This window comes from Trichechus manatus, unplaced genomic scaffold (genome assembly GCF_000243295.1).
Source record: "Trichechus manatus latirostris isolate Lorelei unplaced genomic scaffold, TriManLat1.0 scaffold00024, whole genome shotgun sequence".
In the NCBI taxonomy this organism is placed as follows: domain Eukaryota; kingdom Metazoa; phylum Chordata; class Mammalia; order Sirenia; family Trichechidae; genus Trichechus; species Trichechus manatus.
Window position 1 is genome coordinate 17,270,996 of NW_004443960.1, and position 15,327 is coordinate 17,286,322.

The 15,327-nt window shown below is 44.1% G+C and overlaps 1 protein-coding gene across 2 annotated transcripts in view; it reads left to right on the top strand.

The window, feature by feature from the left end:
- The window catches only part of TMC5 (transmembrane channel like 5), a 55,021-nt gene that overhangs the window by 31,050 nt on the left and 8,644 nt on the right, over positions 1–15,327 (top strand). For both annotated transcript variants that reach the window (XM_004373442.2, XM_023728507.1), the window contains 6 exons: positions 936–1,014; positions 3,086–3,183; positions 5,558–5,653; positions 8,219–8,294; positions 8,420–8,553; positions 9,820–9,993. In XM_004373442.2, the coding sequence (XP_004373499.1) occupies positions 936–1,014; positions 3,086–3,183; positions 5,558–5,653; positions 8,219–8,294; positions 8,420–8,553; positions 9,820–9,993 (657 nt within the window). The remainder of the gene's footprint in view (positions 1–935; positions 1,015–3,085; positions 3,184–5,557; positions 5,654–8,218; positions 8,295–8,419; positions 8,554–9,819; positions 9,994–15,327) is intronic.

Consider the following 15,327-nt stretch of genomic DNA (forward strand, 5'->3'; position numbering starts at 1 on the left):
AGAAATATGCCCTGAAGTCTTTTTATAACCAAACAGTAGTTTAGCTTAACTAGTAAAGAATATCTGCCTTGAGCGTTGTGCTCTTTCAAGATCTATCTATATAAGATCAAATTGACAACAGCAGCTTGAAAGATTAGCTAAGAATCTTAGAGGGCAGTGAGTTTAGGTTAATGGGAGAGGAACAACTCAAAAGGAGAGTGAGAACGCTTGTACAACTGGAAGAATGTAATCAGTGTCACTTAATTGTACATGCAGAAACTGTCGAATTGGTGTATATTTTGCTGTGTGTATTCTCAAATAAAATTTAAAAAACAAACAAAAAACCCAGCAGGTATTGAACTGAGCAAGGTGACTGAGCATAAAATCCTCTTTACCTGGATAGAGTTGTAAAGTTTAAGAGGGACCATTCAGTAAAGTGCTTAATAGTGTATACGGGAAATGGTCAGCACTCAATAAATTTTAGGTATGCTTACTGTCATTACAATGAGAAGTGAAATCAGATAGTTTGGAGATGCACCAAAAGAGGGCTATCAGTCAGAATAAATTAGGTTATGCTGTGGTAACAAACACCCCTCCCCTCAAATCTCAGCGGCTTGGAACTCAGTGGCTTGCTTGTGCTATGTGTCCGTTGTGGATCGACAGGGGCTTTCTGCTCATGCTAGTCTCTCAGGGATCCAGGCTTACCATTCCAGAGGGAAGAGCATGCACGCTGGAGGGTCTCACACTGGCATTGAAATGCTCCAGCCTAGAAGTGACATGGAGTGACACACCTCACTTCTGCTCACAACTTATTCACCAGCACTAGTGACATGGCCCATCCAACCATAGGGTGGCAAGACTTGCAGTCCTACCATGGGCCCAAAAGGAAGTACGGCCAAACAGCTCTAATGACTGCTACAGGGGTAATGATAGTTGTTTTCTCTTCTGTTATTTAGAAACATCTTTCTGAAAATATCCATCATTGGAATTCTCTGTTACTATTGGCTCAACATTGTGGCCCTGTCTGGTAAGGAGGTGAGATTTCCATTTTGTTCTGTCTTACATCTGGTTTCTTAGCCTATTAGCACCAGGGAGGAAGTGAGTGTCTCAAGAGCCATCATGCCTCCTATTTGGCATTGAATCCTTTATGGGAAGAGAACAGAAGCTAATCTGGAAGGCAACATGCAGGGGAGGAGAGCCCCACCCCGCCCCCAGAAAAAGCACACATTCTAGAGACAGGCAGACTTGATTTGAAGACTAGCTATGTCATCTACAGATCATCTAATCTCTTTTAGTTTCAGTTTTCTCATCTGTAAAATGGGGATAAACAACATCATATACAGTGTAAGTACAGTGCAGGCATATGGCAGGCACCCAGCGGATGGTAGTAATTTTGATACTAATCTGTCCAACAAGCCTTGGGGTTTGGGAAGGGATCTTTTTTGATCCTTGATGTTCCATTTTCTCTGGAACCTATATGCCCCGGGCTTCACCAGTCCGCAAACCTATTAGTGCTGGCAGTGACAATTATGTCCTAACTCTGATAATTTCCGGCCCTCGCTAGTTGAGGACAGCTTCTCACTCTTTCTCTACCCTAGAGAGTCTTCCTCAGTTATGTCTGGGAACCCCTGAGTGATGTACCATGTAGATTCAGGAACAGGCCAGTCTCTCTGGTCTTCTTATTAGGATGCTCTTCCCCTGCTAATGGGGTCCTCATGAAAATGGGACTCCACACCCCCAGTCATCCTTAGCTGTTGGCCATTTTGGATCCTCAGGGTACCAGGGATGCCTTGTGGCTCAAAATGGAGTCAGGGAAATAGGAGCCTCCCCCTAACCTCTGTCACCCTTTGTCCCCTGGGCCCCAAAATAGCACTACTTGTGTCCAGACTCAAACCATCTTATATGACATGGCACCCTCACCTTCCCTTCTTAGGTTCAAAACCAGTCCTCCAAGTTGGGCTGGTGAGAGCAGACCCCATGTTATTCTTCCATGCATCTACCTGTTCATCTGTCCGTCCATCCATCCATCCATCCATCCATCCATCCATCCATCCATCCATCCATCCATTATCTTTGTGCTGTGCACCCAAAACTTCCCTCTCCTCCTTCAGCTGAATCAAAAAGCTGCTGGTCAGGGGTATGTTATCCAATAAGCCAGGTAAGCATGGGCTTACTTGTGCTTACTTACTAATCTGTAGTGAACAATTGCACATACAGATTAGTAAGTAAGCAAAAGTAAGCCCATGCTTACCTGGCTTATTGGGTCATCTGCCCCGTCAGAGATTGTAAATTTGAAAAGAGGCTTTGATTCTGTAGGAAGGTGCTGTGGGGTTGGGAGAGAGACAGATGCCGACCATACGTAGGAGCAGAATCTTTGATGTGGTGAAAAAATGTGAATTTGTTCACCACGGATGATCTGGTAAGCAAGGGAAGCACCGTGCTTACCTTGCACCTGTTAGATAATCTGTCCCTGCTGTTGGTCCGTCAGCTTATGGTGACGACTGCCTGCAAAGGTAACTGACAACTAGTTTCATGAACTGACTAATGCAGATGTGCAGTTTGTGCAAGCCGAGGCACCCTGCTTGTGTACCCAGAAAAGAAGACCCATTATCGGCAAAAATGCACCATTAGGCCAAGTTCCTTAATCCAACATATATGAATTGGTTTTTAATCCTTAATTCTCTAGGCCACTTCCTTAATCCGACAGCTATGAATTGATTTTTCCTAAGATTGATAAGCAAAAAGAGTGGAGGTGTTGTTAACCATAGACGCCTTCTGTTCTTTGGAAGAAACTGATTAGCCCTGCCTGAGAAATGGGATCCAGAGGAGCTAGGACAGCGATGAAAACTTTTGAGAGATGGTGAGAGGGAAGTTTTGGTACATGCAGAGGACAAGCCTTAATAGGGGAGAAAGGGGCACAGAAAGGGAGTGAATGCCCTTGAAAATGAGCTCGGCCTAATGGTGCATTTTTGCTGAGAGTGGGTCTTCTTTTCTGGGTGCAAAAAGGACTTGGTCAAACTGAGCCGCCAGCCATGTGCTGATGGGAAGGGGCTGAGGTAACATCCACATCCTGCATCCTGAATCCTTACTCTTGTTTGCCCTCCAGTGTTGGGAAACCCTCATTGGCCAGGAAATCTACCGGCTCCTTCTGATGGATTTCATGTTCTCTTTGGTTGATTCTCTTCTTGTGGAGTTTCTGAGGAGGTAAATAATTGTCGGGGGAAGTGGTGGTTCAGTGGTAGCGTTCTCACCTGTCATGCCCACCAGTGCCCCTCAAGTGCAGTCCCTGCCCGTCTGTCATTGGAGGCTTTGCATGTTGCTATGATGCTGAACAGAAAACCCTGTGGATGACATTGGTCTGATCCACAACCCATCATGGGGATGGCACAGGACCATTTCATTCCATCGTGCATGGGGGCAGCTAACAACGGCAACAACAAATATCCATCAGTTTGTTGGTCTTGTGTAATAAGTACCTGATGCTATAACCAGAGCCCGATTCTGGGCCTAGCAGGAAGTACAGGTCCCTTACACACTCAGAGTATGCATTGTTCCAAGTCTGCATGTTGTCGCCTGGGATATTGCTTCATTCTAAATTAAGTAAGATTTCACCTTGGCCTACAGTCCTGTTCATTTGGTTCACTAGGCCCTTTACAGCCTTCTCCTATGAGAAAAGTTCTAGAAATAAGACACAGAAACTGAGGGCCATTTGAAATCCTATCTACTGTAGATATTTTAATTGTTGAGTATATATCCTTCCAGATTTTTTTCTATGCCTAGACACACATACTGCTGTATGTGTGCATGCTATATAATTTTTAAAAACAAAAATATGGTCCCACTGCAGAAGCGCTGTGGAGTGTGCGTTTATCTAATCTTATCACTATGCCTTAGCATCTTTCCATGTCAATGAGTATAAATTTAGGTCATAGTCTTAATTTAATTTATGTACAAGTTTTTATTTTAGACCTTGCCAAGTATAAGTAATTATAAATAAATTAACCACCAATATTAAATATTGAGGCACTGTCATCACTGACCTGTATGTGGCCCTCTGTTTACTTACTTATTCATTTATTTTTAATAATATGATGAGCACCTCATTCTTTGTAGACATTTACATGCTTGTATGAGCTGTTGATTTAGAATCTATTGATAAGGTGACATGATTCTTCCCTCAGCGGGTAGGCTGAATGCCACATAGGCTGAAAGCCACGTTTCTCCACCCAGTTCTACCCAAACTCACTCTTACTCCAGCCTCTGTCCAGGGCCTGGACATAAAGGTGAAAAGTTTTTTTGATGATAACTTTTTTATCGGCAACTCCTCTGTATGAAGAAAGCAATGTGGTCTCAGCTTTCTGCAGGGTAAGCCGAGACCTTTGCTTCTCTCTTGTGGATTCAGAAAACAGGGAAACACTATTAATCTGGATGAAAACAAAAACAAAAACAAACCCTTTGCCATGAAGATGATTCCGACTCATAGCAACCCTACAGGACAGAGCAGAACTGCCCCATAGGGTTTCCAAGGAGTAGTTGGTGGATTCTAACTACCAACCTTTCGGTTGGCAGCCAAGCTCTTAACCACCACGCCACCAGGGCTTCTTAATCTGGATTTGTTGTTATTGTTAGGTGCCATCGAGTCGGTTCTGACTCATAGCAACCCTGCAGGACAGAGTAGAACTGTCCCCATAGGGTTTCCAAGGAGTGGCTGGTGGATTCAAACCGCTGACCTTTTGGTTAGCAGCCAAGCTCTTAGCCATTGATAGCAGTATCCAAACTTTAAGCAATTTGGGGTTTATTTGGGTTGGAGGGTGTTGAGTTCATATGACCCATGAGAAAAAAGGTTTAATAAGCAAAGAGTGGTATAAACAAGATAATTGTTGTTGTTTAGTGCCAGTCGAGTCAGTTTTCAACTCATAGCAACCCCATGTGACAGAATAGAACTGCCCCATACAGTTTCCGAGGCTGTAATCTTTACGGGAGCGTATCGCGAGGTCTTTCTCCCAATAAGCCTCTAAACCCACTGCCATCGAGTCAGTTCTGACTCATAATGACCCTGTAGGACAGAGGAGAACTGCCCCGTAGGGTTTCGAAGGCTGTAAATCTTTAAGGAAGCAGAATGCCACATCTTTCTCCTGAGGAGTGTCTGGTGGGTTTGAACTGCTGCCCATTCGGTTAGCAAACGATTGCTTAACCATTGTGCCACCAGGACCCCTAAACAAGGTAAATAGGTGGGTTGATTTAAAGAATTAGGGTTAAAAATATTCTCTAGACTCCTTTAAACCGTTTTAGCGGCACCCCATTTGAATGCATTGTATTAATTTCATTTTCCCTCAATTCATTTTAACAAACCTGTTGTTCATTGTGTTTATTTCCACTAATATCAAAGGAATGAAATTATTTCCTGAAAAACATGCTTATACTTAGAACTTAAAAAAAAAAAAAAATTGGCAAGGGAATTTACGACTTTATTCCCAACTAGTGAGGGTCTTCTTTGTTGATTGACATAGTCTTTGGGGGAATCTTTTGAAGGACAAAATTGATAGTTTTGGGTAGTAAACTCGGCACATTTTTGCAGAATCATTGGGATGAAACTTATCACAAGCCTTGGCATACAGGAGTTTGACATTGCCAGAAATGTCCTGGAGCTGATCTACGCACAAACCCTGGTGTGGTAAGTCTGTGGTTCCCACCTGACTTGAGAACTCGGAGTCTCTTTGGTGAGGCCCCAGAATCTGCTGTTGTTTTTAAATCTATGCAGCCAGCCTGAGAACATGAATGTAGATCCAGACTATTCTTTTCCTTCATGAGATCTTGAGGACTTCACACGAGATCCCATAGAGCAGGGATTAGCCTGCAGATGTATTTAGCTGGCTCCACGACGTGCTTTTTCTAAAAATTTAACCACCAATATTAAAAGATCAGGAACGTTTATGTAAAAGTTTAAAATTTCTGGCTTCTCTTGAATAAAGGAAGGCTCTGTCCTGTTTTCCCTCATAGTAGTAATTGGCCGGGCCTTGAACTGGGTGAGGGTCCCCAAACCAGTTGCCATTGTGTCAGCTCTGGCTCATGGCAATACCATGTACATCAGAGTAGAACTGTGCTCCATAGGGTTTTCAATGGCTGATTTTTTAGAAGGAGATCTCAAGGCCTTTCTTCTGAGGTGCTTCTGGGTGGACTTGAACTGCCAGCCTTTCAGTTGGTAGCCGAGTGCATTAACCACTTGCGCCACCCAGGGACATTGGGTGTCTTCAGTTTGCCCTGTTCCTCACTTTGAACCTTTGCCTCCCCAACATGGATTTACCAGTTCTCGTCACCCTTATGTTGTCAGTTTTCTTGTAGTAGAAAACATTACTTTGCATTTATCTTCCAACAGAAAAGGGAAGATACAGAAAGGCAGAGAGGGCTGTGTGTTTCTTATACCTGGCCTGCTTCACTCATTGACGTATCACCTGGGGGGCCTCTGTAGCAATAAAATTTTAAAAAGTCAGATTCTGACTCTTGGCAACCCCATGTGTTACAGAGTAGAACTGCTTCATAGGGTTTCTTGGCTATAATCTTTGCGGAAGCCTTTTTTCCATGGTGCCACTGGGTGAGTTTGAACCACCGACATTTAGGTTGGTAGTTGGGCACAAACTATTTGCATCACCCAGGGACCTCCTTACTTCACAGATATTAATAGGTATTCCGTGCTGACTTTGTGCCAGTTGTCTTTAATTCCAAAGCCCAAGCCCTCATTCTGTGACCATTTGACTGAAGGTGTCAAAAGGAAAAGTGAGCAGTGAGGGAGGAAAGGTACCAACAGGGATGGCTGGACTTATGTCTGTGCCTTTAAGGGTTTTGTTGATAAACCATGAATAAGTACAATCAGAAGCACTTATATCTTTCCCGTGTTCTGTAGCAATTATAAATTTAACCTCTGTGGGTTTTAGGAGAATATTGCTTTTGATGATGAGTTTTAAAAGAAGGTAATATAACAATGCAAAGAGGAATGATGGTCGAGGCAAGGAGAGGAAAACTTGCCTATTTTTTGGCATTTGTTTATCACCTGAAGAATCCCTAGGTGGTACAAATGCCTCTAGGCTACTAACTAGGGGTTGGAGGTTTGAGCCCACCCAGAGGTACCTTGGAAGAAAGGCCTGGTGATCTACCAAAGGAAAATCATCCATCAAAAACCCCATGGAGCACCATTCTACTTTTGACACACATGGGGTCACCATGAGTTGGAGTTGACTTGATAGCAACTTTTTTTTTTATGTATCACCTATAATGTTATTTACTTAACATTTTCTTTAAAGTTGTCTTTCCCTTTTTTTGGAGTGCCGGGGAGGCACAAATGGTTAAGCACTCGACTACTAACCAAAAGGTTGGCGGTTCGAGTCCACCCATAGGTGCCTCAGAAGAAAGGCTTGTCAACATGCTTCCAAAAGGTCACAGCCTTGAAAACCTTATGGAGCGGTTGTTCTACTCTGCGTACATGGGATGGCCATGAGTTGGAATTGACTCCATGGCAACTAGTTTGGTTTTTGGTTTGCCACATTTTTACTTAAATAAATGTTTAAACTCATCTTTCTTTTACAATCATAAATGAATTGTAAAATCAAGTGTCATTTGACATAAATCAGAAGTAACTGGAAAAACAAAGGCAATTACATTTTAAAAAACCAGTAAATTCTAGCTAGATGCTGCTGCCTGCTGAAGCTCTCAGGCTAAAGCCTCCTCCTTCTTTTTCAAGATGGGAGGTTGGTAAAAATAAATTAATTAATTAAATTTAAAAAGGGGAGGGGGGAGGTTGGCAAGTATGAGGAGTTAACGACAATCTAGTACCAAACCAAGATTTTCTTCTTTGGGCCCTCAGGAGAGTGGAAGAGGGTTGAAAAAGGGATGCTTTTCTCACTTGTAACTCAATACAGTTAAATGTCTTGTCCCTGCAGGGCCTCAGACCTTGATTAGCACAGGGGGAGGGGTCAGAGAAAGGAGGGACATGTCGCACACTTTGGGACATGCCAGATGAGGGCACGCTGGAGGTCACCTGCTGGTTTAGTGGTGTGTGGGTGGGGTTCTCTGCAAAACCCATTTTTGGGAAGAGAGCATCTGTGGGTGCTGGGTGTAGCCGGAAATTGCCTTTTTGCTGTGATGGGAGCCATCTCTCTCTTTCCCCTCTCTCCACACCTCTGTATCTGCGTCCTGCCTCTCACGTCTCCTCTGGTCTCTGACATCCACCCTCTCTCCCTTGCAGGATTGGAATCTTCTTCTGCCCTCTGCTGCCCTTTATCCAAATGATTGCTCTTTTCATCATGTTTTATGTCAAAAATGTAAGTCTGTCCGAAGTTGGAGCCAGCCAGCTTCCCAGAGCCGCATATGACCTGGGGAGGCTCCTGGGAGGAAAGCCTGCGGGGACGGGGGCAACAGATGGGAGATGGGCTGCTTCTCTCTTCAGATCAGCCTGATGATGAATTTCCAGCCTCCGAGCAAAGCCTGGCGGGCCTCACAGATGATGACTTTCTTCATCTTGTTGCTCTTTTTCCCGTGCTTCCTCGGGGTCCTGTGCACCCTGGCCGTCACCATCTGGAGGTAGGAGATGCGGCCTTGGGGTGCTGTTTTAGAGATGGGGTAGGTGAGTAACCAACGGACACTAAGACCAAGAGGAGGATATATCCTAGTGTGGGCATCACACATCAGGGTGCCACAATCAGGAACCAGCAGCTTCCTCCCTTCTGCCATGTACCCTCCCAGAAGGGGCAGAGGCCAGTTCCTCGACATTGAGAACAGAACTTTACCCAAGTTAACGGAAAGGTCCTGTCTGATCTGGCTCCCTCCTACCTTCTACAGCCTCCCCTCCCTTTGGCTCCTCCGTCCTCCAGCCCCACTGCTCTTCCTCCATTCTGGGGTCTCAGCAAGCTCCTCCCCACATGGTCCTCTGTTCGGATGTCCTCCCCACTCCCTTACATGGCTCCCTTCTTCCCATCCTCTGGTTCTTGGCTTGAATGTCATCTCTAAGACATGCCCTTCCTTGACCATCCTGTCTGTAGACCGTCCCCATCCTTCTCTCTCTCAGGGCTCCGCTTCCTTTCTTCATTCCACTGTTTACAGTCAGAAATGGTTAACACTTTGTGTCATTGTTTACTCATCACTTGTGCTCCTTCTGCACTACACTGTAAGCCCAAGAGGGCAGGACCATGTCTGACTTGTTTACTATGGGACTCCCAGGGCCTGGCTAGCACAGTGCCTGGTAGAAGTTCAATGAACCTTTGTAGAATTATAGAATGAATGAACAAATGAACACAGGAGTTGATTTTTAAGATGCATGTGGCATTGGAACCATCAGGAACTGAAGGAGCTTCGGGACAGGCTCTTCTGTTTTACTATGTCCTTACTTCTTATGTCTCCTCTCCCCTTTCTCTTCCTAACCAGTTTCTTGCTGCCCTCTGGTTTCTGCTCATTGATAACAACTGCCTGCACACCGCCATCACTGTTAGGACTTCAGTTTCTACAGCTAACAGACTTCTGTCTTCATATTTCTTAATTCAAGTTTCCAAGGAAGGGAATGATTGCCCCAGTTCATTTCTTCAAGCCAGGATACCATATAGGTCACTGTCTGGCCTTTGGGTTGGCCCTGTTGGATCAGGTGATGCCCCTGGTCCAATCAGCTAGTCCTCGGAGTGCAGGTCCTGAGTACAAAATACGTCAGCTGAGGCTGTGAGCTGGAAAAGGGGTGTGGGTGGATCAGGCAAGAGTTGTCACTTCAAGGTCGGGAGCCGGGAAAGGACACCCTGATTCTAGAATAAACAATACCTGAGCCTCATGCCAGAGATGCGTTTCTGTCCCATGTTTTACCAGATTGAAGCCTTCAGTTGATTGTGGCCCGTTTCGAGGTCTGCCTTACTTCATTAATGCCATCTACAGCTGGATCGATACACTAAGTGGCAGGCCTAGCTACCTGTGGGTTGTTTGGATCTACCGGAACCTCATTGGAAGCGTGCACTTCTTTTTCATCCTCACCGTCATTGTGTTGTAAGTAGAAATGGGGGGGAGCCAGAAGCAGCGGGGGTGGGAAGAAGTGGGGGGACATTTCACGAATGTCACGTGGACAGCCCTCGGGATGGGTGGTGGGAAAGCAGAGGGCTCCAGCAGAGTTCAAGACTGTGGATGATCCAGACTCTACCCTTGAATGGGTGGGTAATCATTTCAAGGGTTATTTAAGATCTTCTTGGTCTAGTGTCTTTGCTTGTTTTATGAAGAAAGCCATACCTGCTGTCTCTCTTAGATGATTTATGAGAATAAAATGAAAAAAGGGATATGAGAATGCTTAGGAAAATTATATATATGACTCTTTCTGAGATTGTTAGTTTTTAATCTGTCTGAGATGTTAGAATGATTTGGGCATTACTGATATGTAGGGTATTGTATTTACCTTTGAATTTTTATCAACTAAAACACCGATGTAATGACAACTTTCTGGGGAAATCAGAAACATTCAATGTATATATCAATTGTAAGATATGTTATTTCAGATAGATTAACCTGTGTATGGAAGGGGGGTGCATCTTACAAAACAGTAGGTTCCATTAAAAGCCAGGCCAAATTAAACAGAGTCCATTTTTTTTAATTACAAAGATTCACATAATGATAATAATACCACATCAAATTGTTATTTTCTCGTCTGATTTGGTCTTTATCCTTGTTGACAGGACAGATTTTATCCTAGTAGTAGTACTCGGGGTTCCAGCAGGAAGCTGATGGCTCACTCAAAGGGTTTAACTGAAGAAAGTTTCATGAAAATATTTACAAAGGTGTGGGCAGGTTAAAAGAACCAGCAAGGGAAGGTGAAATACCCTGTGGGGAGCAACAGTGGGATGCTACTATGGGCCCCTTGGCCTGAAGGGGCAAGGGGTGGGAATGGTGTTACCAGAGACTGGAAATTGCTGGGGCACGGAGGAGGGGCTGCCTGACAGGAACTATTGGCGTAGAGGACAGCTACTTCCAGAACAGGGAGGGGGTAAGAGAAATAAAGGCCTTTTTCCTCCAATGGCTGAACCCAACTGGAAGCCAAAGGGAAAGCAAGCTTGGCTGATGTGGTCACTTGATGGAGATAAGGAGTATGGATATGTGTTTGGGAGAGAGTTCCAGGCAGAGACCATAAAGTGTAAGAGCCCTTAGACAGGAGCAAGCTTGGAGAATACAAGGCCCGTGAGAATGCCAGCATTACTAGAGCAGAGTGAACAAGGAGAAGAGAGGGTGAGTTACGGACATAAGGCAAGGGTTGAGGGACGAATTATTTAGGGCCTTAGGGTCCACTCTGAGGACTTTGGCCTCTACTTGGAGTGAACTATTGCAGGATTTTGAGCAAAGGAATGGTATGATCTGACTTAGGTTTCAAAAGAATCACTCAGGCTACCGTGATGAAAGATGACTGTAGGTGGGGCAAGAGAGGAAGCACAGTGTTTTAATCATAGTGCCTTGGATGAGGTTTGGTAAGGCCAGAAGCAGACTAAGAAAGAGAGACCGTAAAAGTTTTAAAGGTTTTATTATACTCACAGTTCTCTGGGGAGAACACAACATGCCCCGCGGGCCACTCAGGGAGAGTTGTACTTAGGTACAGGGTAAAAAGCTGTAATTGTAGGAGAAGGGTTATGTATGGCAAGCAGGGTGGGTGGGGCATAGAGGCTGTCCCTACTTGTTTGGTATCTGGCCCTGATGCCAAGTAGGGCGGGTGCATAGTGGCCCAGGAGTGTGAGAACCCCATAAGGGAAGTGGTTGGAGAATGGATTTAATCAGTTGCTCAAGAAAGGGAACACACTGGCCTCTAGCCGGGACCTCAAAACTTGCTCAAGACACCATTTGTGAGATATTATATTACACAGGGTGGTTCAGAATTCTTGCCTTCCATGCAGAGACCCAGGTTCAGTTCTCAGCTAGTGTACCTCATGCACAGGTCACCACCTATCCCTGGAGGCTTCCATGTTGCTAGGATACTGAGCAGGTTTCAGTGGAGCTTCCAGACTAAGATAGACTAGGAAGAAAGGCCTGGCGATCTACTTGTGAAAATCAGCCAATGAAAACCCTGTGGACTGCATGTGGTGGCCATGAGTAGGGCTCCAACTCGACAGCAGCTAACAACAACATATATTACACAGGGAGACGCCAAATGTTCTAGGGAAGAATCTTTTCTGGCCTCTTTCTAGTTTCTAGTGGTTGCTGGCAATACTTAGGATTCCTGGGCTTGCAGCTGCAGCAGTCCAATTTCTACCTCTGTTGTCACATGGCCTCTATGTGTCTGGGTCTCCGTGGGTCCTCTCCTCTTCTTGTAAGGACATCAGTCATATTGGATTTAGGGCCAACCTTAATCCTGTATAACCTCATCTTAACCTAACTAGTTATATATGCAAAGACCCGATTTCCAAATAAGGTCATATTCTGAGGTTCTGGGTGGACGTGAATTTTGGGGGAACGCTATTCAACCCAATACAGGAGGCTTTTGCAATAAGCCAGGTGTGGCTTGTACCAAGTGGTAGTAGTGGAGTTGGTGAGAAGTGATCAGATTCTGAATATATTTTGAAGGTAAGTCAGCTTGATTTCCTGAAGAACTGATTGTGAGGTGTGAGAGATGGAGTCAAGGAGCATGGCCAGGTTTTTTACCAGACCACGTAGGAGGATGGAATCACCATTATGTGAACCCCGAGAAGACAGCAGGTGGGGCAGGAGCTGTTGTGGACATGCTAAGTTTGAGATGTCTATCAGATATCCAAGTAAAGATCTCGAGACAGTTGTCTGTAAGAATCTGAAGGTCAGGGAAGAGGTACAGGCTGGAGATAAAAATTTAGGACTTATCAGTGTATGGATGGCATTTAAAGCCACAAGACAGGATGAAATCACCAAGGGAGAGAGTGTGTAGTAAAGAGGTCTAAATACTGAATGCATTCAAGTCACGAGTGAGCCAATTTAAGGAAAAATATTAAGGAAAGTACAGGTAATAAAACAGTAAGGCAAAAATCATGACAATGGTTCTCCAAAGACTAGCATTTGGGAAAAGCTGCTGTAGGAATAATTCTTGCGTGTGATGGACCATTGGACTAGATGCCCTCTAAAGTCTGGTGCAGCCCAAAGCTCCATGGGAGACTTTCCTTGTTGTTGAAAATATACACTGCAAAACATACACCAATTCAACAGTTTCTGCATGTACAATTCAGTGACATTGTTTATAGTCTTTGAGTTGTGCAACCATTCTCACCCTCCTTTTCTGAATTTTTCCTCCCTCATTAACATAAACTCACTGTCCCTAAGGTTCCTGTCTAATCTTTTGAGTTTCTGTTGTCAGTTTGATCCCATATAGATAGTTCTTTAAAAGATCACAGTGCTTAAGGTGGACATTCTTCACTAGTTAAGCTAAACTATTGTTTGGTTTTAAGAAGACTTCAGGGGATATTTTTGGTTTAAGGTTTAAAGATTATCTCAGGCCAGTAGTTTCAGGGGTTTGCCCAGATTCCATGGCTCCAGAAAGTCTGGAGTCCATGAGAATTTGAAATTCTGTCTGCATTTCCCCCCTTTTGATCAGGATTCCTCTATGGAATCTTTGATCAAAATGTTCAGTAACAGTAACTGGGCACCATCCAGTTCTTCTGGTCTCATAGCAAAGGAAGCAGTTGTTCATGGAGGCAATTAGCCACAGATTCCATGGGATATCCTTACTTCACGTGGTATTATACCAGGTGAGTCACAGGCACAGTTGGGGCCAAAACTCAGGTGTCTCCACTCATAGGTAGTAGGTCTTACATTCACATCAGAATTACCCAGAGAGTTTTTTCAGAAACATGACTTTCCCACCTGTACCCTACCCCCTCCACTCCCTGGAGATTTGGATACAGTGGTAGGTCCATTCTTGGGATCAAACAATCTATATAATGAGCTCCTCCAAGTGATTCTGAGGTCCCCATGGACTAGTGTTTGGAAACTTCTGCAAATATTGATCATATCATGGGAGAGTTTCCCAAACTTTGGTCATGTGCCTGTGATATGTATTCTCCTGTATCTGTAGCCTTGGTGTTCTGTTACGGCCATTGCTGTGAGTTTGGTATTCCTTTCACCAGGCCACACAGATTGTATAAGAGACGTGAAGTTGTGTTTTCTGTGTGTATCACTGTTGGGAAATATAATGATTCTTCCATCCCTTCTCCCTGAACTCAGTTGGTTTCTTACTCTCATAGGCTTCCTTCATTAGGTGGTAACCATGGAGACATCTCTAGGCAAGGATGGTTGGTGTGTTCTCTCTCTCTCATCTCTGAAGTCCACCTCCTTGGTAGTTTCCCTTGGCTGGCCTCCTTCCTATGTTAGGTGTCACCTAGAGAGCCAGAACTGAGTAGTGCACTGCACCTGACCTTAGACCACAGTTGATCTTCATAATACCTATCCCTGAGGAAGTTAAGGTGGTTTTATTATTATTATTCCCATTTACAGAAGGAAAACTGAAGTCTTACCTCTTGTAAATGGTGGCCTAAGTCTGACTGACTCCAGGCCCCGTGCTCTTTACAGTACATTAGTACCGCCTCTTAGTAGTACATCAGGAGTTGGGTGGTTGGTTTCCTGGAATTTACCATGTTAGAAAAACCCAGAATAACACTTATAATTTTGCCTTAGTAGCTCCTAGTTTAAGGATACCAAGAGAGACAGAGCCAGATTTACACAAAAGCAAATGAATCCTAAATCATTGTTCAAAAGAAAGAGGCAGCATTGTCTCCATGAACTAATTCCTCCTCTACCTTGAGCCCAGAAGAACTAGATGGTGCCCGGCTACCACTGCTGAATGTTCTGATCAGGGACACAATTGATGGATCCTGATAGAAAGGGAGAAAAATGTGGAACAGCACTTTCAATTCTTGAAGAATCCAAACTTACTGGACCTATTGAAACTGGAGGAGTCCCCGAGACTATTGCCCTGAGTTACTTTTCAAAACTTGAATGGAAACTAGCCCCTGAAGTCACCTTTAAGTAAGAGTTTAGCTCAAAATGTAAAGACTGTCACCCTTGAGTATTGTGTTCTTTTAAAAAAAATCATCTATATAAGACCAAATGGACAACAGCTATTTTAAAGCATAGATGAGAAAGTTGGAGGGCAGAGAGTTTAAGTCAATGGGAGCAAAACAACTAGAACAGAAATAGCGAGAATGTTGACACAACGTGAAGAATGTAACCAGTGTCCCTGATCATATGTTTAGAAACTGTTGAATGGGAGTGGGTTTTGCTGTGTATACTTTCACCAAAAATAAAATTATATATATATATGTATATATATATATATAAAAGGAAGAGGCAGCATGGTGTTGAACAGACTAAAAATTGGCAGCTCCGGGG